This window comes from Trachurus trachurus (assembly GCF_905171665.1).
Source record: "Trachurus trachurus genome assembly, chromosome: 8".
Taxonomy (NCBI): Eukaryota; Metazoa; Chordata; class Actinopteri; order Carangiformes; family Carangidae; genus Trachurus; species Trachurus trachurus.
In genome coordinates this window covers 298165-325000 of record NC_139905.1, presented here as the reverse complement: position 1 = coordinate 325000, position 26836 = coordinate 298165, and the positions used below count along the sequence as shown (strand labels likewise).

At 43.1% G+C, this 26836-nt stretch overlaps 2 protein-coding genes across 21 annotated transcripts in view; both read left to right on the top strand.

Annotated features, from left to right (window-relative positions):
* LOC310990581 (uncharacterized protein) overlaps window positions 1–14243 on the top strand; it is a gene marked incomplete at its 3' end in the record, with an annotated part of 17171 nt that extends 2928 nt beyond the window's left edge. Inside the window, exons 2-5 of the mRNA XM_083978013.1 lie at window positions 9734–10063; window positions 10873–10936; window positions 11477–12752; window positions 14158–14243. Coding sequence (XP_083834139.1) covers window positions 12041–12752; window positions 14158–14243 — 798 coding nt within the window. The 5' untranslated portion in view covers window positions 9734–10063; window positions 10873–10936; window positions 11477–12040. The remainder of the gene's footprint in view (window positions 1–9733; window positions 10064–10872; window positions 10937–11476; window positions 12753–14157) is intronic.
* LOC310989411 (scavenger receptor cysteine-rich type 1 protein M160-like) overlaps window positions 1–26836 on the top strand; it is a 197051-nt gene that overhangs the window by 43449 nt on the left and 126766 nt on the right. For 17 of the 20 annotated variants that reach the window (XM_083976466.1, XM_083976468.1, XM_083976471.1 and 14 more), the window contains 2 exons: window positions 2018–2311; window positions 8240–8554. The exons of 1 other annotated variant lie outside the window; for it this stretch is intronic. In XM_083976466.1, coding sequence (XP_083832592.1) covers window positions 2018–2311; window positions 8240–8554 — 609 coding nt within the window. Of the gene's footprint in view, window positions 1–2017; window positions 2312–8239; window positions 8555–8642; window positions 8830–26836 lie in introns of all 20 variants that reach the window. 2 more of the 20 variants (XM_083976461.1, XM_083976457.1) reach the window with 2 other exon arrangements.

Below are 26836 nucleotides of genomic sequence, written 5' to 3'. Positions count from 1 at the left end.
CTTTGCTCCATCAGCACGTTTCATTTCATTTCATATACTTTAATTGTCCCCATCGGGAAATTTGTCGTGGACTCTCTGATGGTCCGCAGTTTACAAATAAAAGAAGAACAGCAACACTGAATGATCACACCAGGCGACACACATCACACATGGTAGACAAGTACACAACAGCAATCGATCAATTATCCGTACTATTACAGTACACAGCAGCATAAAAATATCAATCAATCAATCAATCAATCAATCAATCAATCAATCAATCAATCAATCAATCAATCAATCACCCGTACTGATACAGTACACAGTAAACAACACATATCGATTGGTTACCAACCGTCACAGCACACTGCAACAATAAATAAATGGAAGTTGCTCAAACCATTACAGTACACAGTGTTTTGTCAACTGTACACACTAAACTACAGATGTGCATTCAGGATATTAACAGATGTTGGAATAAACGTAACGTTTATAAACGTTTGTAGCGGTTCAACCTGCTCCGGGGAACTCTAAATCTCCTCCCAGAGGGAAGCAGCTGGGACTCTGAATGGAGAATATGAGATTGATCAGACAGAATTTTGCGTGCGTGTCTCAAGGTGGATTGTTCGTAAAAGGTTTGAAGAGAAACATGATCTTTGACGCCCCTGTACAGACAGGTTGCCGTACATCAAGGTTTAGGCCCCTATTTGCTGATCCTTCTTCTTCTGAGGAAATCCTACTTCCCATGCATTAAAACTTTGCACATGGTCCAGTCCATCAACATGCAGAGCAGCTCAGTCTCCGCCCCCTCCAGAGGTGCATTGCTGAATGGTTGAATGCGATGTAAAGCGCTTTGGGTATTGTTACAGGTCTAGTAAAGCGCTATATAAATACAGACAATTTACCATTCACCTTATATAGGAGCTAAATGTGTTGTGTTCTAATTTGGTGTGTGTGTGTAGCACACAGGGTGTTGTGATGATCAATTCTTTGTTTCCGTCCTAAACCCAGCGCTGATATTTCTGTGTTGTTCATGAAACATGCTGTCATACCGCAGGATGCTAGCGAGACCAGTTTTGTTTGAAACTTTTCATGTGCCAGAAATCAACATGATTGGACCTCTTCTCCATTCGTCCCTCAACATTTGCGTCTTGTTTTTATTCGTTGACTAAACTGTTATATATTATATTATATATAATATTGTATTCGTCATCGTCTTTGTCATCACAGCTGACTTTTTATTTAGTTTTTATTTAGTTTTCATCCGTGAAAAAGGTTTGACGAATATTTTTCGTCATAGTCTCCATCAATGAAATTAACACTGCACTCAGTGTGTGTGTGTGTGTGTGTGTGTGGGGGGGGGGGGTTGCTGTGGTGTCACCTGGGGGGGTCAGGTGATATAGGAAGCATTGTTCACTCTCATTGTCAGGTTTTTGACTAGGAAGGGCAAACGGTTTTTGACAATGCTCATCATGCTGCTGTTTTCTTTGTTTATGGACATTTTACACACACAGCAATAAACCCACTGTGTTGCAACTAAAGGAACAGTGTGGACATTCACTCAATCAACGGTAGGAGAGCATCGGTCAAGAAGAAGCATCTCAACCGTTGTTCTGGAGTTAAATACCTCAGTAGCGCTACTATCAGACTGAACTCCTTTAATACCATACGTGTATTTTCATTTTTCTGTCTTGACATCAGTTTGAAATCTGCCTTGACAGCTGCTGCCATCCTGGTGTTTGACTTAGTCATTTAGTGAAGCCACAGATAAGATCATGTTTCCCAATCAGCTCAGTGAGATGAAGGCTGCTCCTTTGCTCCTTGTGTCAGAGGTTGTGACTTAAATGTACATTGTAATAGCAACTCTCTTGTTGTAATTGTTTTATATCAGTGTCATTCTTCATGCCACCACAAGATGGAGCCAAAGTAATTAATCTTCACCTGCTCAGGTACAAGTGGAGCTACAGTTTGGATTTGCTTAATTTCTGTTTGAATCAAACTCACTTGTTTTACTCTTCACTCTCTTCTCTGTGTTCAGAGCCTGTCAGGTTGGTGGGAGGAGCCAGTCGCTGTGCAGGTGACCTGCAGCTGAAACTAGGAGAGTGGAGACCAGTGGACAGCCTCACCTGGAACCTGAAGGCAGCATCTGTAGTCTGTAGAGATCTGGACTGTGGCTCTGCTGTTTCAATAAGAAGAAGAGAGGAGTCCTCAGGGAGGGATGTGTGGTGGATCAACACTGACTGTGTTCAGTCTGGATCTACCCTGAGGGAGTGTTCATCATCATCATCATCATCATTTTACTCTTACTTCACCGTGGAGATCACCTGTTCAGGTGAGTCCATCAGTGACATCATCAGTGACAGTCAGGTTCAGTGTCTTCCTTCCTTTGTTGTGGAGACAGAAATGTTCAGTAACTTGTTCCTTTAGTATTTAAGTGAGTGAAGGTGAAGGTCTGGTGGTGATAGTCTCCGTGGCGACCCGTAGCTCCTGTCTGCTAGAACACCAAACACCTCAACTGTGATGGAGTCCCAACTCACACACTCACAGAGCGTCGTCCGACAACAGTTCACAGTCCGTTACTGATAAAACACAACGCTTACCACCAGTGTTGGGTAGTAACGCGTTATTAGTAACGCCGTTACGTAACGCCGTTACCTTTTTCAGTAACTAAAAACGTAACGCGTTGTTTTTTTAAAATCAGTAACTCCGTTTCCGTTACCAAACGCTGCGTTACTCCGTTCCTTTCCGTTCCTTTGGGTGAGTTTTACAGCGGCAAGCACTTCCCATAACATCCTAGCGATCAATAAAGTTTCATTGAATTGAAAGAAAGACAGAGCACACTGCAACACTGTGAAAAACAAAGCACTTTGCGGCCGCCTTCTAGCATCCCACACGTAATCAAACACGCTCCATGAAGAGGACTGGACAGGTCAGGGCATGACGGCGAGCTAAGGTAACGTAGCTAACGCAGCATCACAGACCGAAGCTGTGTCCCAGTTCAGGCTGCAGCCCCTGAACCGGGACACAGCTCCAGAGTCACAGCGAGACACAAGCAGCCACTCCACCGAGCAGCAGCGGTTGGAGTCCAATTATGACGCCTGAAACGCTAAACACAGAGCGATCGCTCTGGGTAAACACAGCTGATCGATTGAATAAAATTACTGCTGGAGTGAATTTACTTCCGTCATTGAAAACAGGCTCTTGAATGTAACTCAGTCAAAGTGACGTATCCTCAAGATTTGTTTGCAGTTCTGTTAGGTCAAAGCTGCTGTCCATGCTGACACCATGCAGCATGATGATGATGATGGTAACATTTTACAGATAAAAACACGTTCTTTCATCGGCATCAGTACAGAACTGAAATGAGGTTAAATTCAATCAACCTTTATTTAATGGGAGCATTGGAAAAAAAAACGTTTTAAAGTAACAAAAAAGTTACTTTTTCAGTAACGCATTACTTTTTGGTTTAAGTAACTGAGTTACTTTTTTAATGAAGTAACTAGTAACTGTAACTAGTTACTATTTTTCAGTAACTAGCACAACACTGCTTACCACACACAGTCCACTGCTGTCGACTCCACGCCATTAACTCTCAGCTCCTCCTTCTTCCTCATGCTCAGCTCCACCCAGAGGTTTAAGTCTTATTATATTTAATAAGTCACACATTTTAAACTGAATTTATTTGTACATTGTAATATCTTATTTATCTTAAAGTATTATTTATGTAATAAGAAAAAAAGAGAAAATACCAAGGCATTCATCTTGAATATAAATATTAAAATGCCTTTATTGCATTAAGGGCCAAACTTAGTAAAAAAGACGCTGTTATTTATGTAAATTTAACTTCACCATAATAACTGGTGTTTTATCTTGAACTTATTCCCCTGAGAGAAAAAAATTAAATAAAAACAACTGATATTTAAAAATCCTGGAAAAACGGTTCCATCAGGCCACATTTTGAAAATACGTCAAAAGTCCAAGCCCCTTTCCTCTGACTTGACCGCAGCTCAACTTTATGCAAATGAATCCGTCAGACGTGAGGTCACTGTCCAATGGGGAGCGAGATAGAGAGCAGCTCGACGGTGTTCATCCACTGTTCATGCCTCTTCAGTAACACACCATCAGTGTTCCCGCCTTCCAAAACATCTGTTTTTAGAGAGGCGTCTTGGTGAGGCCAGTGGCTCCTAGACGTCAGAGGAACAGACACACAGCCCACTGCTTCAGAGCAGCTACAGTGGAGAGGCAGGAGAGAGAGAGTGTGTGTAACGTTGTGAAGGATCCTCGGTGTGTGTCCAGAGGTTTTCAGCCTCTCTCCCCGCGGTGACTGATGTTTATCACAGTGAATACATTAACACTGTAAACTCGTTATATGAATGAACCAGACAGTAGTGGTCTCCTCTGTGTGTGAACATGAACTACGTTTAGTTAGCTGCTGTTTCACCTTTCAGCAGGACTCAAAAGCAAGTGGGAGGAAAACCATGGAAACCAGTTTGCTGAATGTATTTATACCTAGAGCGCAGCAGGGGGCGGGGTTATAGTTTTAGACCCGCCCATTAAATCCTGAACACAGAGATGGTGAAACACGGTCTCTGAGGCCGAGCTCCACAAGGAGACTATGAATGTGTGTGGGACACATTTAAAGGACAATTCCGGGCAAATTCACCTCGGGGCTGTATGTTCCTAACATTTTAGGTCTAACAGAAGGAATCTGAAGATTAATGTCTCCTGTTTTGCGGTAGTTGTGTCTGTCCCCGCATCGCCACGGCAGCGATGAATGGGAGCGGATTGAAGTTCTGCTGCTTAGGCTGTTTCCATCCCTCAAAGCCATAGACAGCGTCAGATGGAGACTCAAACATGCACCCAGAAGTTTATTTACTTCAAGCAAGTCAAGAGTTGATTCTTCTGTTCGGCCATTTTCTTTATACTTTTGACACTTAACTAGTCCTTCATACTTTGTGCTATTTCAACAATTCTCACATCAAAATGTTCAGCCTTTTCGGGACAGGTGTGCTATGTCTTTTCTCTTTTCAACTATTCATACTTTTTACAATATTCAACTATTTCTGATTTTTTTTTCCCCATAGAGAATGCATTGGAACAGTCTTGAAACTCTTCAAATCTTCTTACTTCTTTCAGCCTTTAAAGTGTCCACATACTTTCAGCTAGAGACTTCATTCAAATTCTGAGCTGTAGACAAACTTTTTAAGTATTCCTCTATGACTCAGCTCATTGATATCTTCAACAGTTTCTGATATTTGGCCGCTTTAAAATCATTAAGTTTTTTGACAAAATCCAGCTTTATAATGGGTGTGTGTTGCGGCTAACGAGCAGGGCTTAGAGTGAGTGACATCATCGCTAGAGTGAGAGGGATCGAAAAAACATTCAGGATTTTTTCTGGATAAATTGCCAGCACGGCCACAAATTAAACTCTAGACACATGATTTCCTCACTGGTTTGTACCACACTTGTCGTGTCTCATTTGATGTGTTCAAAACAGCAGACAGACTTACAGAATTGTCTCTATGAGCCTAATTGTGCAGCTAGACCCGCTCCAGTGGCTCATCCACTTCAATATAAAAGTAGGAGCTGATTTTTTTAGAAAAGCAGAAATGCCCCCCTTTTCTACCTTGCGACCCTGAGAAAAGTTTTTGCCCTACAAACATTTAATGCACATCAATGTGCTCAGGAAGGTCTCCTTGCCCCAGTAGTCATGACCACATTCTAATAAGAGGTACGGTTCTCTTTTTCTGGGCTGATTACGGAAGCTGCACAGAGCTCAAATCTCTCTGCTCTGCTCTGCTCTGTGTAGTGCAGTTGGTCCAGCTGTACTGGCCAGCTCGTTATCAAAGTCTATAAATAGAACAGTGCAGGTGCAGCCTGGCCGCTCGTTAAGATGTTTTTAAACACAGCCCCACACACACACATGATAAACCAGACTGACAGAGGATGTCCACGCACAAACACAGGCATCACACTCACACAGACAGACACACACAGACGCTCACACACACACACACACACGCACACACACACACACACACACACACACACACACACACACACACACACACACACACACACACACACACACACACACACACACACACACACACACACACAGGTTTTCAGCTCACATTCATCAACCTCTCAATTATTTTATACTTTTGATGTAAACATCTCCAACAATTTATATTTTTCTCATTTTTCTGTGTGTGAATGATTATCTTCCAAAGCTTGTCTGCGAGCAGTGCTGTATGAATGTGTGTGAAAGGGTGAATGCGACCATTACAGTGTAAAGCGCTTTGAGTGGTCCGAGTGACTAGAAAAGCGCTATATAAGTGCAAGTCCATTTACCATTTACCATTTACCATGAATTTAAGTTCAGACGTTTAGTCTTTCCAACTCTATTAATAGTAGTACAATTACAGGTGGAGCCTGGGACATAGGATGCAGCTTTTAACATGTGTCCTATCTATCTATCTATCTATCTATCTATCTATCTATCTATCTATCTATCTATCTATCTATCTATCTATCTATCTATCTATCTATCTATCTATCTATCTATTTCTTTTTTCAAACCCTTTTTCTCTTTTTCTTTCTTTCAATTTGTATTTTACATAACTTCTTTCTATCTTTCCCTCTCTATCCATCCATCCACTTCGTTCTATCCATCATCCCCCTCTGTTTCTTTCTTTCTACCGCTCTCTGAATATCTCTCTCTTTCATTTATCCACCCCATTTTCTTTCCTTCTTTCTTACTACCCCTCTGTCTCTTTCATTCATTCTCTATTCTCTTTATCTTCTATTATTCTGCTTTTCTTACCTTTTTCTTTCTCTGTCTACCCTTCTCTCTTTCTTTCTTTCTTTCTTTCTTTCTTTCTTTCTTTCTTTCTTTCTTTCTTTCTTTCTTTCTTTCTTTCTTCAGCTCATTCAGCATTGCTTTCAGCATTCACACCATTTCCATTCTTGGAAATGTTTTTTCTAGTTCTCCTTCATCTTCCGGACGACATTCGATTCGCTACTAGTCCTGCAACTCGAATATATCAAAACGTGCGGCTTGATTGGGATCGGTGTGCTATTACTTCTCTCAACAGTGTAGGGTTAGGGTTAGGTCATATAGTTTTTGATCAATCCCTGTTCAATGACCATGATCATTTTTGGAGAAATTATGAGATTATAATGGGTGTGTATTGGACGGAATGTTCGTGTCAGAGTGGGTGACATCATCGGTTAGAGTGGGAGAGATGCCAGAAAAACTCCAGATTTTTTCTCTATCCAACCTCCATACGGCCACAATTTACACTCTACACACATAATTTCCGCCACGTTTGTAGACGAGCTCATCCTCGATCTCTTAATCTGCTCAAAATATCAGAGAGACTTACAGAATTTAAACTCTGAGCCTCTAAGTGCGGCCACGTCTGTCTCTGCTCCTCATTGAGTCCAATACAAATATTTTCTGAGAGAAGCAGAAAGGCCTGATGTTTTAAAACTGCCAGCGTTGCCAAAATATTTACTGTAGAAACACCAAATCGTACCGAAATTTTCAGTAAGTCCTTAGAGCAACGTTGATCTGTGTTTTGTTCTGATAGGAGTTACCGTTTTGTCATGCTGAGCCTAAATGTGAGGCCGGTGCAGAGGCAGAAAATGGCTCTTTTTCTCCACGTTTCTGTCTGTCTCAGCCTGCGGGGGCCCCTATCGCCGTGGTAACCTCTTTGATCCTCAGGCCAGAGCTCGTTAACTTCATAAACAATCCACCTGGCGCTCGTTTAAATGTTTATAAACACCGACACAGCTAAATCAGACTGACACAGGATGCAGCTACTAACTAACTATGTGTCAAGTCAGTCACACACACACACACACACACACACACACACACACACACACACACACACACACACACACACACACACAGTTAACCTAATGTGATTACAGCTCCTCCATATCAGTGCTTATAGAAAGATGATCATGTGTCTGTCTGATCAGCTCTGTCTTGACCTTAAGATCGTGGGTTTGATTCCCATGTTGACAGAGATGGCAAAACCGGCAGTAGCCCCGCGGCCCATTCAAAATTTCCCGAGAGGAAATTTTCTAGTTTTCTTTAACATCAACAGTTTTAACCCTTCAGTGTCTTTAATGGTTGTGTTGGGGACAGAAGGAACTCATTTCTGGACACATGCTGATGAGTTTAAAGTTGATATGACAGTAAATAAAGGTCAGGATCAAAGTTTAAATGTTGTGTCTCTCTCTGCAGACTCTGTCAGGCTGGTGAATGGGACCAGTCTGTGTTCAGGCAGACTGGAGGTCAAGTCCAACCAGTCTGACCAGTGGTGGTCCTCAGTGTGTGAAGATGACTTTGACCAGCAGGATGCAGAGGTGGTCTGTAGGGAGCTTGGCTGTGGGGCTCCTTCAGTCCTCCAGGGGGCGCTCTATGGAGCAGTGGAGGCTCCAATGTGGACCAAAGAGTTCCAGTGTGGAGGCAACGAGTCAGCTCTCCTGGACTGTAGAAGCTCAGGCTCAACTAGAACCAGCTGCTCACCTGGCAAAGCTGTTGGACTCACCTGCTCAGGTACAAGTGGAGCTACAGGTTGGATTTGTTCATTTCTGTTTGAATCAAACTCACTTCTTTTACTCTTCACTCTCTTCTCTGTGTTCAGAGCCTGTCAGGTTGGTGGGAGGAGCTAGTCGCTGTGCAGGTGACCTGCAGGTGAAACTAGGAGAGTGGAGACCAGTGGACGGTGACATCTACCCCTTCTGGAACCTGAAGGCAGCATCTGTAGCCTGTAGAGATCTGGACTGTGGCTCTGCTGTTTCAATAAGAAGAAGAGATGAGTCCTCATGGAGGTCTGCGTGGTGGATCAACCCTGTCTGTGTTCAGTCTGGATTTACCCTGAGGGAGTGTTCATCATCATCACTTTCCTCTTCCTCCACCGTGGAGATCACCTGTTCAGGTGAGTCCATCAGTGACATCATCAGTGACAGTCAGGTTCAGTGTCTTCCTTCCTTTGTTGTGGAGACAGAAATGTTCAGTAACTAGGTCTGTCAGTTTAACGCGTTAATTAGATTAATGAATTACACTGCAAATTAACGTGTTATAAAAATTAACTCAATTAATTCTGAGATTCTGAGTGGCAATTCAATGTGCGGGCATTTTAAATTTGGCCCATTGAATGACCCGTAGGCTACTTGGCAGTGGCACGTCATGGTAGCACTAGCACCGAGGAACAAGCGCTTCTGCCCCTCAGCTGTGTGTGTGTATGTGTGTAGCCTATGTGTATGTGTGTAGGTGTGTGTGTTCCGCTCTCACGCTCTGTTTAGATTAATAAACACAAATAGGCTACAAACATACACACTTTGGACTCTGGTATTTGTCAATCTCTGTATTTTATTTTGAAAATTGACCAGATTTTCTAGTGTTTCTCTGTGTGACTTCCTGCCAGAATTGACGCGAAAACAAGACATTTAATATCTCAACATGTTACATCATCGTCTTTAGTCAAGAAGTCAACTTCCACTTTCCACTTCCATTTAGACAGTTTGGAGATGTAGGAAAACATTTTCAACAAATCAACTTTCATACTTTGATGCAGTTCAGCTGATCTAAAAGTACTATAAAGCAGCCCCCCCCCCCCCCCCCCCCCCCCCCCCTCACACAGACCATGATCTAGGATCTAACCCTAACCCTAAATAATGAAGAAAGCTCTATGTCTGACTGTTAACATTCAGCCAATCATCTCTCTGTTTACAGACCTGCTGGTCCAGCCAATCATCTCTGTGTCCTCCATGTACGGGGTCTCCCAGGCCCAGCAGCAGGGTTATTCAGGAGTGTTGATGGGCTCCAACTTCAGCATCAGCTGCTCCATCCAGCCACAGTACCCAGGAGGCTCCTTCCAGCTCACCTTCACCTCCTCCAACACAACGGACAGCTACACCCAGCCAGCTGTCAATCACTCTGCCTCCTTCCTGTTTCCTGCTGCAGAGCCCGCCCACCAAGGAAACTACAGCTGTGTTTATCACCTCTACGTTTTCTCTCATAACTTCTCCTCTGAGAGCCGTCGACTGTCCCTCACCGTCTCAGGTGAGTTGAAGCACATTTCACCTGTCTGTGCTCAGGGGCCCATTGTCTCTGTGAAGGTACATGAGCACCATGATGGTGAGAAACTGGGTTTTACATGATGAGTCAGACGTCAGCAGGATGACTCAGCTTCACCAGGATCATGTTTGGTAAACTTTAGAATTTAATTATATTAACAATAATCCATATTTAAAGTAAAAAGAACTTAAAACACATCATCTGATGGATTTTGGTGGAATTAATAACAATAAAATGTGTTGTTTCCTTTTTCTATCTGTTACACAGGCACCGATCCGCTACCACGTGTATCTGTTTATCTGTGGGTTATAACATGCAGCTAGAATAAAATAATAATTATGATAATAATAATTAAAATGATGTTGTACCCACAGATAAACAGAAAAAGGAAACTACACATTTTGGTGTTTATTTTATCGTTATTAATTTCACCAAAATCCATCAGATGATATGTTTTGGTTCCTTTTTAATTAAAATATGGAGTATTGTTATTGTTAATACTGTATAATTCACATTTTTGTGGTTTTATTTTTGTATTTCTTTAGTTTTTACAAACCCGATCTTTTTCTTTTTTTTCAATTTAATGAACAAATGTTCATCTAAAACTGTTTGGAATGGTGTTTTCTGTCGTGTAGTGTGTTTTAAGAGCTGTTTTGAGCAAGAGAGATAAAGTTATTTTGCCGCGATTTCTCCCTGTATGTGTGCGTGAGTGTGTGTGTATGTGTGTGTGTGATGTACCAGTGCGTCCTCTATGTAGCCTACATGCTAAATGTATTTTATTTTTTGTGTGGTAGGACTTTTATGGAGAAGATGACCATTTCATTCACATCCATGTTGTTTTATGTGGCCATCATACAGGTATGTGTGTGGTTGCTCAGCCTCCATTGTTATGTTAGAGATGTTTACTTGTGTTTTACCATGTGAAGATAGATAGATAGATAGATAGATGGATGGATGGATGGACGGACGGACGGACGGACGGACGGACGGACGGACGGACGGACGGACGGACGGACGGACAGACAGACAGACAGACAGACAGACAGACAGACAGACAGACAGACAGACAGACAGACAGATAGATAGATAGATAGATAGATAGATAGATACTTTATTAATCCCAAAGGAAATTCATCTAGCTGACAGATGAATTTCCTCCAAACATTCTGAAAAAAAGTACTTAGCTAATGTAGACAGATGTAGCAATAATATAGAATAACATATACCTATATATATACACATACAAACTATCACCTGCATGTGAAGAGATGTGATAGTTTTTTGGGAGAAATAGTGCTGCATTTGTCAGTCTGCGCTGTTCCTGACTGAGAGAGGACTTTTATGGAGAAGATGACCCTTTAATTCACATCCTTTTTGTTTTATGTCGCCATCATACAGGAATGAACAGAACACAACGCAGTAGTCGGGGCCTGCAGACCGTCCCGGATACACCTGGGGTCCAGTACTGCTGATACCGATGCCAACATTTTCGGTGGTATCGGAGGCATTTCCAACACTGGTGTCGGAAACGGAATAACTCTACTGGGAATGTTCCAATACGCTGACATAAGCAGGGAAATTATTAAAAACAACTGAAAACAGCTTCATTGTATTTTCTTCATGGGAACATGTGAATATGAGTTTTGAGAATTAACAGGACAACATCCCATTCATGTACTCTCATCTACTTTGCCTTTCTTCTATGAAGTTCAGAAACAGGTGGATAGGTTATAGCAGGAATATTGTACACTTTGTTATGATTGGATGTTATTACATGTTTGACCGCTAGGCGGCAGTACTGGTTTGTAGTCAGCTTACCGTACCATATAACAGAGTAGAGCAAGACTGCATGGAGCCACATGTATGTTGTTGAGAACGTGAGACATTAAACTAAGTTACTTGCTATCAACACGGCCTCATCCTTGGAACACGAACATGACATGGTACCAGGAGTAAACTCGAATGGGCGACATGGATTTAAAACCACCGGAAAGTTTGAAACTAACGGGGAATGTCGACGAGAACTGGCGCAACTTCAAACAGCGGTTTCACCTTTATGTTGCTGCTACGGGACTCGAGTCGAAGCCAGAAGAAAGAAAGGTAGCGCTGCTGCTAACGATAGCAGGGCCACAGGCCATAGAAGTATTTAACACGTTCGTGTTTGACAGTCCTGAAGATAATGAAAAGTTGGATGTAGTGCTTAGCAAGTTTGATGCTCACTGTTCTCCGAAGAAGAACGAGACATACGAGAGGTACGTGTTTCGGTCTCGTACACAGCGGCAACATGAGCCTTTTGATAGCTTCCTGACGGACTTGCGGCTAAAGGCGCAGTCCTGCAACTTCGCAATGCTGACGGACTCCATGATCCGGGACCAGATTGTATTCGGCGTGGAGGATAAAAAGGTCAGAGAGAGGCTACTACGGGAGATGGAGCTGACGCTGGCAGGAGCCATTAAGATCTGTCAGGCCAGTGAGCTGTCCCAAAGGCACGTGAGGACGTTCAGCGAGATGTCTGCAGTCGCCTCGGCGCAGAGCGACAGCGCGGCAGCGGTTGGAGCAGTGTCGTATCAGCGGAGACGGCGCACACAGACCCGGCCTGCACAGCAGGAGGACGTGATGATAAACTGCAAGCGCTGCCGCTCACAGCACAAGCCTAGACAGTGTCCAGCGTTTGGTAAGCAATGCTCCACTTGCCAAGGCAAGAATCATTTTGCTAAACAATGCTTCTCCAAACGGAAAGAGGGGAAGAAAGGAAAAACTGTAAACTTAATAGACGAGCCTGATCTAAGTGACACGTTCTTTGTTGGAATGGTGAATTGTGAAAGTGAACAAATAAATAAGCCAGACAATGTAAATGATGTCACTACAGAAGACAAGTGGATAGCTCCTCTAATGATAAATGGGACTGTAGTCACCATGAGATTGGACACTGGTGCGAAAGCAAATCTCATAAGCACTTGTGATGTGAAGGCAATGAAAAATAAGCCACAAATAAAAAGAAAAGAATCTGGACTGAAAGACTACAATGGGCGGCCAATCAAATGTTTGGGCACATGCAGGTTGAGTGTCACAGTTAAAGGAAAAGTGCACCACCTATTCTTCTTTGTTGTGAATGAGGGACGGGAATCACTTCTTGGTGACAGAGCCTGTGAAGAACTGGGGCTTGTGAGAAGAGTGTATCGCATCATCCCAACCATAAACCCAACAAATGACTCTATGGACACAATTGTTCAGAACTTTTCAGATGTTTTCAATGTCAATGTCAATGTCAATGTCAATTTATTTATATAGCACATTTCATATGGCAAGCATAGACTCAATGTGCTTCACGATAAAAGCAAGATGCAATACATGTTGAGTACATATTAAAACAAACAAAAAGTTAGTGCATATTAAAACAGAAGCCAATGTGTTAAGACAAACAAACAAACAAACAACAACAAAAAACTAATTAAAAGCTTGCGAGAACAGGTATGTTTTAAGATTGCGCTTAAAAGAAGATGTTGTTGGAGATGTGCGGAGTTCAATGGGCAGAGAGTTCCATAGTGTTGGACCATAAAAACTGAAAGCACCTTGAGCTGATTTTGACTGTATACGTGGAATATTGAGAAGAGATTTACATGAGGATCTGAGGTATCTGTCAGGTGTGTACTGGGTGAGCATGTCAGAAACATAGGGAGGGGCAGCACTGTTAAGAGATTTAAAAACAATAAGTAAAATTTTAAAATCAATTCTATATTTAACAGGGAGCCAGTGGAGAGACTTTAAAACCGGAGTGATGTGATCGTACTTGTGTGTTTTTGATAGAATTCTGGCTGCAGCATTTTGAATGAGTTGAAGTTTATTAAGTGAATGGTTTGTTAATCCGGGGAAAAGAGCGTTACAGTAGTCTAAGCGGCTAGAAATGAATGCATGAACCAGTTTTTCCGAGTCTGATACAGATAAAAGTGATCTAACTTTAGAAATGTTCCGTAGGTGATAAAAGGCAGTTTTGGAAATAAAAGAGATGTGCTTTTGGAAGTTAAGGTCTTCGTCGAAAATCACACCTAGGTTTCTGACGTGTTCACTGGATTTCACAGAAGATGAAGACAGTAACGACGTGACCTGGTGCCTCAGTGCCTTTGGGCCCACCAACAGAATTTCTGTTTTGTCCTCATTCAATTGAAGGAAGTTATCTGTCATCCAGCGGTGGACATCACTAATGCACTGGACAAGATCCTCAAGTGGACTTAGGTGGTTTGCAGAAACAGATACATATAATTGTGTGTCATCGGCATAGGAGTGATATGATATGTTATGCTGTCGAATTATGGAACCAAGTGGGAGCATGTATAAATTGAACAGGAGAGGGCCAAGAATGGACCCCTGAGGAACACCACATGGATAGCTAACATGATCTGATTTAAAGTCACCAAGAGAGACTGAGAATGATCTATTCATGAGGTAGGATGAAAGCCAGTTAAGAGCAGTGCCCCTGAGGCCTACGCAATGCTCAAGGCGATGAAGCAAAATGGTATGGTCCACCGTATCGAAAGCGGCACTGAGATCGAGTAGAACCAGAACAGAAACTTTACCATTGTCGGAATTAATTTTAAGATCATTAACAACCCGCACAAGAGCGGTTTCTGTACTATGATTGTTTCTGAAGCCAGACTGATACAAGTCAAATAAATTATGTTGTGACAGATGTTCATGTAATTGCTGATATACAACCTTTTCTAAAATTTTTCCTAAGAATGGCAAATTTGAGATTGGCCTGTAGTTGCTAGTGACCAGTGGATCCAGGTTGCTCTTTTTTAACAATGGAGTGACTAAAGCATGCTTGAGTGTAGTAGGGAAAATTCCGGAGAGCAGAGAGGTATTAACAATCTTAAGAACATCGTATTCCAGACACTCAAAGACACCTTTAAAATACTTGGTGGGCATAACATCAAGAGTGCAGGTTGCAGAACTTAGTTGTTGAACCACTTTTTGTAAATCACAACTCTGTACAAGGTTGAAACTGGACAAAGAGTTGGCACTGTGGCACACTGGAGTAGTATGAGAGTCACTTGTACCCGTGCGAGTAGAAATGATATTGTTCCTAATGTTGGTAACCTTAGATTTAAAATACAAGGCAAATTCATTGCACTTTCCTGAGGAATAAAGCTCAGCAGGTAGTGGTCTGGCTGGGTTGACCAGTCTATCAATTGTACTGAATAGAAACTTAGAATTTTTAACATTGTTGGCAATAATTTGTGAGAAATAGTGCTGCCTGCATTGTTTAATTACAGAGTTATAGTTGCTGAGCGAATCCTTGTAATCTGTATAATCAGCCTGCAGTTTTGTTTTACGCCACTTGCGTTCAGATTTACGACAATCTCTTTTGAGTGTTTTCACTCTTTCTGTATTTCTCCATGGTGCTTTAGCTTTGCCAACGATTGTCTTAGTTTTGTATGGAGCTATATCATCCAGAATTTGCGTCACAGACTGATTGAAATTAATGACCAAATTGTCACACAGACACAAAGAAGGGTCAGAATTATAATAACAATCAGACTGTTCCCTGGTACTGTATCTGGTGATGAAATTATTCAGTATGCCAGGAGACAAGAAGCGCAGTCTGCGGGATTTAGATGCAGGCACTTGTTTGGTCAGTATAGTCATGTCGAAGAAGATACAAAAGTGGTCTGAAATGCCAACATCCAAAATACAGTTCATGACTACACCAATGCCTTTAGAAATGATAAGGTCGAGAGTATGACCTTGATTGTGAGTAGGGCCAGCAGTGTGCTGAATAAGATCAAACGTTGATAGCATGCCAGTAAACTGACTGGAGAGAGGATCAGTGGGAGTATCAATATGGATGTTGAAATCCCCAGAAATAAGAATTGAATCATAATCAACAGTGATTTTTGATAGAAGATCAGCAAATTCATCTACAAAACCTTTTTTAAGCTTTGGTGGACGATAAATAGTGAGTACTAGACACGGATGGGCAAACCTCATGTCCATTGCTAAATACTCAAAAGTGTTGTAGCTACCAAATAGCATGTTTCGGCTTGAGAGACAGTCTGAGAAAATGGCAGCCACACCACCACCCCTTCTGTCTGCTCTAGAGCAATGTAGAGACGTATAATTTGGCGGGGATGCTTCAATTAATTCCTTGCTGCCGGTTTCATCTAGCCAGGTTTCTGTGAGAAGAATACAATCAAGTCTGTGTGAAGTTATAAAATCGTTAATGATGAAAGTCTTATTAGAGAGAGATCTGACATTAAAAAGTGCAAACTTTAAAGTGCTTACAGAGTGACTAGATTTATCAGCAGTGGTAGAAGTAGGAATACTCTGGTTGTTCACCACGGTGGCAGGACCCAAACTATCATCATAGCTGAGTGCTACAGTTGGAGACACACAGATCTGATCAGGGTCATACCGTTGTGCATATCAGAATGAGTTAGAAGTTATGAATTGGATGAAATTAGTTATCAATTGCTTCGTTCCTAGTCTATTTGGGTGCAGACCATCATTCTTGTACAGGTATGAATTAGACCAAAAGAGATCAAAGTTGGGGATGAAATTATGACCTGCGGCAGTACAGAAGTTTTTTAGCCAGTGATGAAGACTAAAGAGCCGGCTGAAACGTTCACATCCTTTGGAGGGAGCTGGGATGGGTCCAGACATAATGCAATGTCTTCCCAGACTCTCAACAGTGTAACACAGGGACTCCAAGTCTGCATATAATTGGCTGGATTTCCTAGCCATGACGTCATTCGTTCCTACGTGCGATATCACAATGTTTACTGTGGGATGCTTATCAATGAGCGCAGGAATGAGTTCAATTAAGTCACGAACCTTGCCGCCAGAGAGACAGTATGTGATAGCACCAGGTAGAGTTAGATATCTCACTACAGAGTCACCCACAATTAGAATTTCAGGACTGCTGCCTACCTGGCTGTCGCTGTAGGTGGAAAGTTTCGGTGGGAGCCGCGGGCTGGCTAGGCTAGCATTAGCATCGACACCAATCGTGTCAGGTGGGGCAGGCGGCGCATTGCCTGCAGGACCGCGGGGTGGTTGGCTAGCAGCTGGAGGGATGGTTGTTGTTGTTGCCGTTGGTCGACTAGCGGTGACAAGCGGCGCGCTACCCCGGTTGGAGGAACCAGGACTGCGGGGAGATTGACGAGTAACTGGAGGGCTGGCTGCTGGAGATCCACCGGGACCGCCGCCACAAGCCCCAGGCGGGGATGTGCATCGTCGCTGGCGCTTGTCAATAGGAGAGACGGCTGTTGAGCAGGGGTAGGTGTCAGGAGACCTGCGCCTTTTTCCGCTGCCAGGATTTACATTCAGCGACCGTGGAGGTGGCGCAGGCAGAGCAGCAAGAGGGGAGAAGAAGTTAGATAGTTCCAGGTCGGTAGCATCGTCCTGGGAGTCGAACAGCGGGAGGGACGCTCTCTTTTTTCCCTTGGCCACTGTAGCCCAGGTGGAACAGCCAGGTGTCGGTTCGCCGAGCGAAGCTAGTCTGGAGCTGAGGTCCTCTTGTCGCTGCAGAAGGGCCGAGATGAGTTGCTCGATGGAGGTTAATTCACTCCGGATCTCAGAGATGGCCGAGGAGGTGACCATGTTTGCGTAGCATCTACCAGGATGACGAGCCCATTAGTAGAACTGAAAAATAATAATAAAAGAAACACAGCCAGGAGAGCGCCAGGACGGACACACAGGGAGATGTGCAGGAATGTTGATAGTGTGGACATCAGAGGAGCGGTTCCGACAGGAGCCCACAGCGGAGAAATGGCAGATTTCCAACCGGAATAGTAGTGGAGAAACTTACCATCGAGGGCCTGAGAACCAGGCCCGCTGCGATGTATCAACACTTGGTAAGTTTCAGTGTCTTTCCGTCCACTTTTCCTCTTCTCCTCCTTCTGACTGTAGTGACAGCTAGTGGATATTTTCCCACGCTGTCAAGCCGAGGCCGGAGGTTGTTGAACTGTTTAAAAAATGTTCAACCTTCGGTCCACATCTGTCAGATGAGGGCCGAAATATTCACGGGGGGTTCCTGCATGAGGAGGTAGGCAGCCCAGCCCGTTTGGTGAGGAGAAAAACAAGAAAGGGGGTAAAAACGGCTAAAAGCCGGCCATACGTCAATGGCGGCTCGGGTCTGTGGCGCTGATGGCTGTTTTGGTTAAAAAACGAGCGATCAGTCTATTCGATTACTAAAACAGGCAGCCCGAAAAGGAGTACACTGTTTAAAAGACTGTATTTGTGCATGAGGTCGTTTTAAAAACCAAAGGAATTTGTTTAAAAAGCAGTTTAAGACGAGTTAAAATGACGGAGCTCCAACAGACTCACTCGAACGCCACGCATCATGATGCCTCTCGTAGGTTATTTGCTGTGCCAAGTTTCAAGGGTTTTGGGGTTTTGCCCTTCACATATAAAATACAGTTGAAAGAAGGAGCCCAACCAGTTGTGCATGCAGCACGCAGAGTTCCGGCGCCACTGAAAGACTGCCTAAAGAAAGAACTCGACAGAATGATCATGCTAGGGGTGGTCAAAAAGGTTAATGAGCCTACAGACTGGGTCAACTCATTGGTCATCACAAAGAAAAAGAATGGTGAGTTGAGAATATGTATGGACCCTAAAGACCTAAATGAGAGCATAAAGCGTGAACATTATCAAATACCTACACGTGAAGAGATCATCAGTGAAATGTCGGGTGCCAACTACTTCACAAAGCTTGACGCCTCACAAGGCTTCTGGCAGCTGAAACTGGATGAAAGCAGCACCAAGTACTGTACCTTTAATACGCCCTTCGGCAGACACTGCTTTCTCAGACTGCCTTTTGGAATCAAGTCAGCACCTGAAATATTTCACAGAGCGATGGAGCAGATCATCGAGGGCTTGGATGGAGTTCGAGTCTACATTGATGACATCATCATATGGGGTTCCACAGCCCAAGAGCACAACGAGAGGCTGAACAGAGTTATGGAACGCATACAAAAGTATGGACTAAAACTCAACAAGAGTACATGTGAGTTTGGCGTTCAAGAGATCCTCTTCCTGGGAGACAAGCTGTCTGCACGTGGTGTCCAACCAGATAAAGACAAAATACATGCAATACAGAACATGCCAAGGCCCACAGACAAGACAGGGGTGCTACGCATCATGGGGATGGTGAATTTCATAGGTAAATTCATTCCCAATCTGACAGCAAAGACATCATGCATACGAGAGCTTCTGCACAGGAACTGTGAGTTTAAATGGACAGAGAAACATGAGCATGAGTGGCAAAAACTCAAGAACACGCTGAGCACAGCACCTGTGTTGTCATTTTATGACCACACGAAGAGGATAAAAGTGTCTACAGATGCCTCCAAGGATGGTATTGGTGCCGTTCTACTCCAGGCTGAGGGTGAGCACTGGAAACCGGTAGTCTATGCATCTCGGGCTATGACAAAAACTGAATGCCGATACGCTCAGATCGAAAAAGAATGTTTGGGACTGGCGTATGGTTTGGAGCGGTTTCATAGCTACGTGTACGGCCTGCCGTCTTTCACAGTCGAAACTGATCATCGACCGCTGGTCGCCATCATCAAAAAGAATCTGAATGAAATGTCTCCACGGATTCAGCGGTTAATGATGAAGATGCAAAGGTATGATTTTGAACTGATATATACTCCAGGTAAACACCTAGTCCTTGCTGATGCCCTATCCAGAGCAACTACAGGCGACAGTGTGAGTGCGACAGACGAGGACATACAGTGTCACGTGAACATGGTGTCGGCTACACTGCCTGTGTCTGACACAAAGTCAAGACAAATAGCGGAGGCTACAGCAAAGGATGCTGAGCTACAGCATGTCATGAGGAACATGGATGAGGGATGGCCAGCTGGTTCGTGTCCACAATTTTACCATGTCAGAGGTGAGCTTAGTACTGTGGATGGTCTGCTGTTGAAAAAGGGCAGGATTGTTATTCCACAGGCTTTGAGAATGGACATGTTGCACAGGATACATGAAGGCCATCTCGGCATCGAAAAGTGCAAAAGGAGGGCGAGAGACACGGTTTTCTGGCCGGGACTGAACAAAGCAACACGTTCTCACTCCCAGTGCGTCAACCCCCTGACGAACGGTCACTGTCCCTCCTCGTCACATGCCTGACTCATTAGGTACCCGTTTTTCGTCATGAGGTGACGAGCGGGGATTTCAATTCATTCCAATGCAACCCCCTTCGCGGCGATATGTGACGCTCAGAGTAAAGTGATCCAGCCGACCGGACGCGGCGCTGAACGACGCACTGAGCTGGAAAACTTTTTTTCCCCTTTGAAGCTTTATTGAACCTGGTGTGTCTGACATAGCTTTCATCCAAGCCGTCATTTTGGTTATTATTTATTTACTGATCTTGGCGTTGGTGCAGAATAATAAATAAACAAACAAACAAACAAATAAATAAATTACATCCTTGTCGGAAGACCAGACGGGGTGGGGGTGTGTAATAAATAAATAAAGAAATAAATATTTTTGTAATTGTCAAGATCCGCATTTCGATTAAACTCGCCTTTCTTCTTTTGTACGAGTTGTTGGACGACTGCATTTTCATTTTATTTACTTATTTCCCTGTCCTAAGTCATGTTTATGGATACACAGTTGAACATATTGTCATTTTACCCTCGGCATTTTCCCCTCACTTTGCTGAATATCTGTTGATTCATGTCATAAACACGTTTTGTTCATTAAAAATATGTGGTGTTTATTAAAAATATGTTGTTCATTCAAATCGGTTGTTGTTCATTGCAGAACAATAGAATATTAATACGGTGATTTATATACAGATATTGATCGCGCAGTGTGACCACAATCACTACGCACGGAGGCGTGAGGGACATTTGAAACAGCTGTATCAATCGTCCCTGCAGCGACTACTGACACTTCAACCTGTTTTGGCTCTAAACTTCAAAACTATGACATTGCATAGTTTAGGACCTGTTTATGTACGAATTCATCAACTTTTGATCACAAAAAAACTACCGCACGTAACATTTTACTTTCCGTAGTAAAAAAAACAGGTTCGCGCTAATAACTTTTGAATGGCGTGACGTAATTTCACAAGCTTTCCCAGGATTGGTCGGTGTTGAGTGCTGAACTAGAGGATGTGACGTCATTGCAACGGCGCCACGGGTCGCGACACTGCCATCTACGGCGTCTGGACGGAACTACAACACCTTAACAATGTGTTTGTGATCATGAGGAGTGGAAATTAAGCCATGTTGATTTAATTCAACAGCATGTGAATAAACAGTGAGGAATCAGAACAGTTAGACAGCTCTTTTTCAACAAAGTCCAAATAATTCAAGTAACTCAAGTCATATAGGCCTTTTTTTTTTTTTATTCCAGAAAACAACATTTCTCCCCCCTTCTCCCTCCTCCCGCCCAGGAACCTTAGTTTATAATATAGTGTAGAATGAACCCGTCCACTGTAGTAATGTTTATGCACAACTGCACCACTTTAGCCAGCTCCTTTATTTCTGGTTTTACATTGGACAAACTGATTAAGGCTCCATTTTCAGGAGACACAGCTATTCTTTAATAACTTCCACATTCGTTGGGTTACGTTCAGAGGTTTATCAGGGCAGGGCCTAGGGTCATCCAGTGTTAGCAATTACAGACCCATCTGACCTTCAGAGGGGTCACAGGTCAACTTTTCATGTGAAATTTGACGATTTTTGCTATCAATTCAGGCATAAAATACCAATACTTTGAGCTGGGAAGCTGAAATCTTTAGATTCTAGTCCAGACCTTGGAGCAGATTGACGGTGCCAAATATCAGAGCTCTGCTCCACTCGGAAGTGTCCAAAATGGCCAAAAAGCAGTGTTCATTTCTAATCCCCCATTGTGTACAAGACTAAATTCAACAGATAGTCTTTAATAACTTCCACATGCTTTGAGCTGGAAGTCTGAATGTTTCAGGGTTTTGTCAGGGGCCTAGGGCCACCCATTATCTGCAATTTCAGACCAATCCCACATTCAGAAGGGGTCAAAGGTCAAGGTTTAGTGTGAAATTTGACGATTTTTGCTATCAATTCAGGCATAAAACACCAATACTTTGAGCTGGGAAGCTGAAATCTTTAGATTCTAGTCCAGACCTTGGAGCAGATTGAAGATCAGAGCTGTGCTCCACTCAGAAGTGTCCAAAATGGCCATGGTAAGTGTCAAAGGTCACAGGGGTCAAACACCAAAGTTAATCCTAACAAAACACACACGCTTTAAGTAATCATCATGAAATTTAGATGAGTTGTATATCAGAGAGTCCTCTATCATTGTATTGTATTCCCATTGCTCTGGGGGCCACGGGGGGCCCCTGGGGGCCACTTCGCTTTCCCATGCTCTCACAGATTTGGGTGTCGGGTCAGTGGATAAGGGCCTCACAATGAGTCCACAGGCCAAGTTTCAAGTGATTCGGTTGGTTTCTATGGAAACAGCGGCCTCCTGGAGACAGAGGAATGCGGCTGTTTGAAGCCCCGCCTCTCGAAAAGTAATGGCTCAATCAGGACCGAACGCACATCAACGCGTTCGTCTTGGGCCCCCGGAACCACTGATATCAAATTCAGAACTGTACGACTTTTAGAAATATATTTCATCCATTTCAGCTTTTCTGACTCAGAAGGTCTCTCAGGCATTAAGTCTGAGAGGCTCTGAATCTGAAAAAAATAAAAAAAATCGTCAAATTTCACACTAAACCTTGACCTTTGACCCCTTCTGAATGTGGGATTGGTCTGAAATTGCAGATAATGGGTGGCCCTAGGCCCCTGACAAAACCCTGAAACATTCAGACTTCCAGCTCAAAGCATGTGGAAGTTATTAAAGACTATCTGTTGAATTTAGTCTTGTACACAATGGGGGATTAGAAATGAACACTGCTTTTTGGCCATTTTGGACACTTCCGAGTGGAGCAGAGCTCTGATATTTGGCACCGTCAATCTGCTCCAAGGTCTGGACTAGAATCTAAAGATTTCAGCTTCCCAGCTCAAAGTATTGGTATTTTATGCCTGAATTGATAGCAAAAATCGTCAAATTTCACATGAAAAGTTGACCTGTGACCCCTCTGAAGGTCAGATGGGTCTGTAATTGCTAACACTGGATGACCCTAGGCCCTGCCCTGATAAACCTCTGAACGTAACCCAACGAATGTGGAAGTTATTAAAGAATAGCTGTGTCTCCTGAAAATGGAGCCTTAATCAGTTTGTCCAATGTAAAACCAGAAATAAAGGAGCTGGCTAAAGTGGTGCAGTTGTGCATAAACATTACTACAGTGGACGGGTTCATTCTACACTATATTATAAACTAAGGTTCCTGGGCGGGAGGAGGGAGAAGGGGGGAGAAATGTTGTTTTCTGGAATAAAAAAAAAAAAGGCCTATATGACTTGAGTTACTTGAATTATTTGGACTTTGTTGAAAAAGAGCTGTCTAACTGTTCTGATTCCTCACTGTTTATTCACATGCTGTTGAATTAAATCAACATGGCTTAATTTCCACTCCTCATGATCACAAACACATTGTTAAGGTGTTGTAGTTCCGTCCAGACGCCGTAGATGGCAGTGTCGCGACCGGTGGCGCCGTTGCAATGACGTCACATCCTCTAGTTCAGCACTCAACACCGACCAATCCTGGGAAAGCTTGTGAAATTACGTCACGCCATTCAAAAGTTATTAGCGCGAACCTGTTTTTTTTACTACGGAAAGTAAAATGTTACGTGCGGTAGTTTTTTTGTGATCAAAAGTTGATGAATTCGTACATAAACAGGTCCTAAACTATGCAATGTCATAGTTTTGAAGTTTAGAGCCAAAACAGGTTGAAGTGTCAGTAGTCGCTGCAGGGACGATTGATACAGCTGTTTCAAATGTCCCTCACGCCTCCGTGCGTAGTGATTGTGGTCACACTGCGCGATCAATATCTGTATATAAATCACCGTATTAATATTCTATTGTTCTGCAATGAACAACAACCGATTTGAATGAACAACATATTTTTAATAAACACCACATATTTTTAATGAACAAAACGTGTTTATGACATGAATCAACAGATATTCAGCAAAGTGAGGGGAAAATGCCGAGGGTAAAATGACAATATGTTCAACTGTGTATCCATAAACATGACTTAGGACAGGGAAATAAGTAAATAAAATGAAAATGCAGTCGTCCAACAACTCGTACAAAAGAAGAAAGGCGAGTTTAATCGAAATGCGGATCTTGACAATTACGCACGGGACAAAAATATTTATTTCTTTATTTATTTATTACACACCCCCACCCCGTCTGGTCTTCCGACAAGGATGTAATTTATTTATTTGTTTGTTTGTTTGTTTATTTATTATTCTGCACCAACGCCAAGATCAGTAAATAAATAATAACCAAAATGACGGCTTGGATGAAAGCTATGTCAGAAACACCAGGTTCAATAAAGCTTCAAAGGGGAAAAAAAGTTTTCCAGCTCAGTGCGTCGTTCAGCGCCGCGTCCGGTCGGCTGGATCACTTTACTCTGAGCGTCACATATCGCCGCGAAGGGGGTTGCATTGGAATGAATTGAAATCCCCGCTCGTCACCTCATGACGAAAAACGGGTACCTAATGAGTCAGGCATGTGACGAGGAGGGACAGTGACCGTTCGTCAGGGGGTTGACGCACTGGGAGTGAGAACGTGTTGAACAAAGACATTGAAACACTTATAAGTAAATGTGAAACATGCCAGAAACACAGGAACAAGCAGAGCAAAGAGCCTATGGTGGTAGCTGAGGTGCCAACAGCACCATGGCACAAAGTAGGAATGGACTTGTTTCATCTCAGAGGTAAAGACTATTTAGTGGTAATGGATTACTACTCAAACTTCCCTGAGATGGCGCTACTAACAAGCTCAACATCAGCTTGTGTCATAACACATGCTAAATCTATCTTCGCCAGGCATGGCATCCCACACACCGTGGTGAGCGACAATGGCCCCTGCTTCAGCAGCAAAGAATGGCAGAAGTTTGCAGTGCAATATGATTTCAAGCATGTGACGTCAAGCCCACACTATGCACAGTCAAACGGGAAAGCTGAAAAAGGAGTTCACATTCTCAAGCAACTCCTAAAGAAAGCAGCTGACAGTGACTCGGATCCGTATCTGGCTTTATTGAGCTACAGAGCATCACCTCTTCAGTGCGGCCTATCACCAGCTGAACTGCTGATGAAGAGGAAGCTCCGAACAACATTGCAGAGTCATCAAAACGACAAATTAAAGCAAAAGAATCACTCAAAGATTGAACATAAGCTACGACAACAGAAAATGATGCAAAAGTCATTCTATGACAGAACAACCAAGCATCTCCCTCCACTGACTACCAACAACACAGTCAGGATTGAGGATGCTGATGGATGGAGTACAAGGGAGCATGCCTATGTTCCCACAGCCCTATGTTCCCTCTGGACTCTCTGTACCTATCTGGACTCTATCTATCTGGCCTGTCTAGCCTCTACCTGGTCTTTTTACTAAACTTAACCAACTCCTTTCTTCATTGCCTAAACCCAACCAATGGTGGGACCAAAGGGTGAGGGAACATAGGGCCTAATTTTCAGTGACAACAAAAGTTAGAAATGAGGGAACATAGGGCTGAGGGAACAGGGCTGTGGGAACATAGGCATGACCCCGAGTACAAAAGCAACTGTCCTGCAAGAAGTTGCTCCACGATCATACACGGTGAAAACTGATGATGGACAAATCCTCAGACGCAATCGTCGCAGTCAATTGAAGACTCCTCAAGGGACTGTTGGTGAGCTCAGTGTAACCTGTGGTGAATCTCAGGTAACTCCCACACCTGCTATGGACTGTAACACTGACTCTCACACACCTACTCCAAGCGAACCTGAGTTAAGAAGGTCCACAAGAGAAATCAGAAAGCCTGATAGACTGAACTTATAAACAAAGAAAATTCAATATGCATGTTAAAGATGTTGAACAAAATGTATATTGATTGATGTTGTGAATGTGTTCTAAATGGTCTAGTGTTGGCTTAGAGATGAGTTATGCAATCTGATATAAACTGTTTATACTGCTTATGTGTTGCAGAGTTATGCTGAATGTGAAATGGTTGAAATAACTGACACAGCTAATGTGATAATTCATGTTAATGCATTTTACCTTAGAAAAGGGGGGATGTTATGATTGGATGTTATTACATGTTTGACCGCTAGGCGGCAGTACTGGTTAGTAGTCAGCTTACCGTACCATATAACAGGGTAGAGCAAGACTGCATGAAGCCACAGGTATGTTGTTGAGAACGTGAGACATTAAACTAAGTTACTTGCTATCAACACGGCCTCATCCTTGGAACACGAACATGACAATGACAGGTCCAATATCAGTGGCTGGTGAATCGTGAGCAGCGTGATGTATAATCCGTGCGTCTGCATTATCCAGTGTGGAAAAATTTTTTAAGTTTGTACAAAGTTTGGGCTCCATCATCTGAGAGATGAGTTATTACAATAATGTTAAGACCCACAGTGGAATCAAATTCATTCTTCTTTTCTGAACACCTTTAACATAAATAAATGTCCAACAGTAGCTGAGTTCACATGGAGCCAGATATTCATGTTATTATTGATATTTGAATGGTTTTAAAATGAAAACTGGAAACGAGCTCCAGCAGAGGGCGACACTGACCCACAGTTACTCTCCAGTGTGTGTGTGTGTGTGTGTGTGTGTGTGTGTGTGTGTGTGTGTGTGTGTGTGTGTGTGTGTGTGTGTGTGTGCGTGTGTG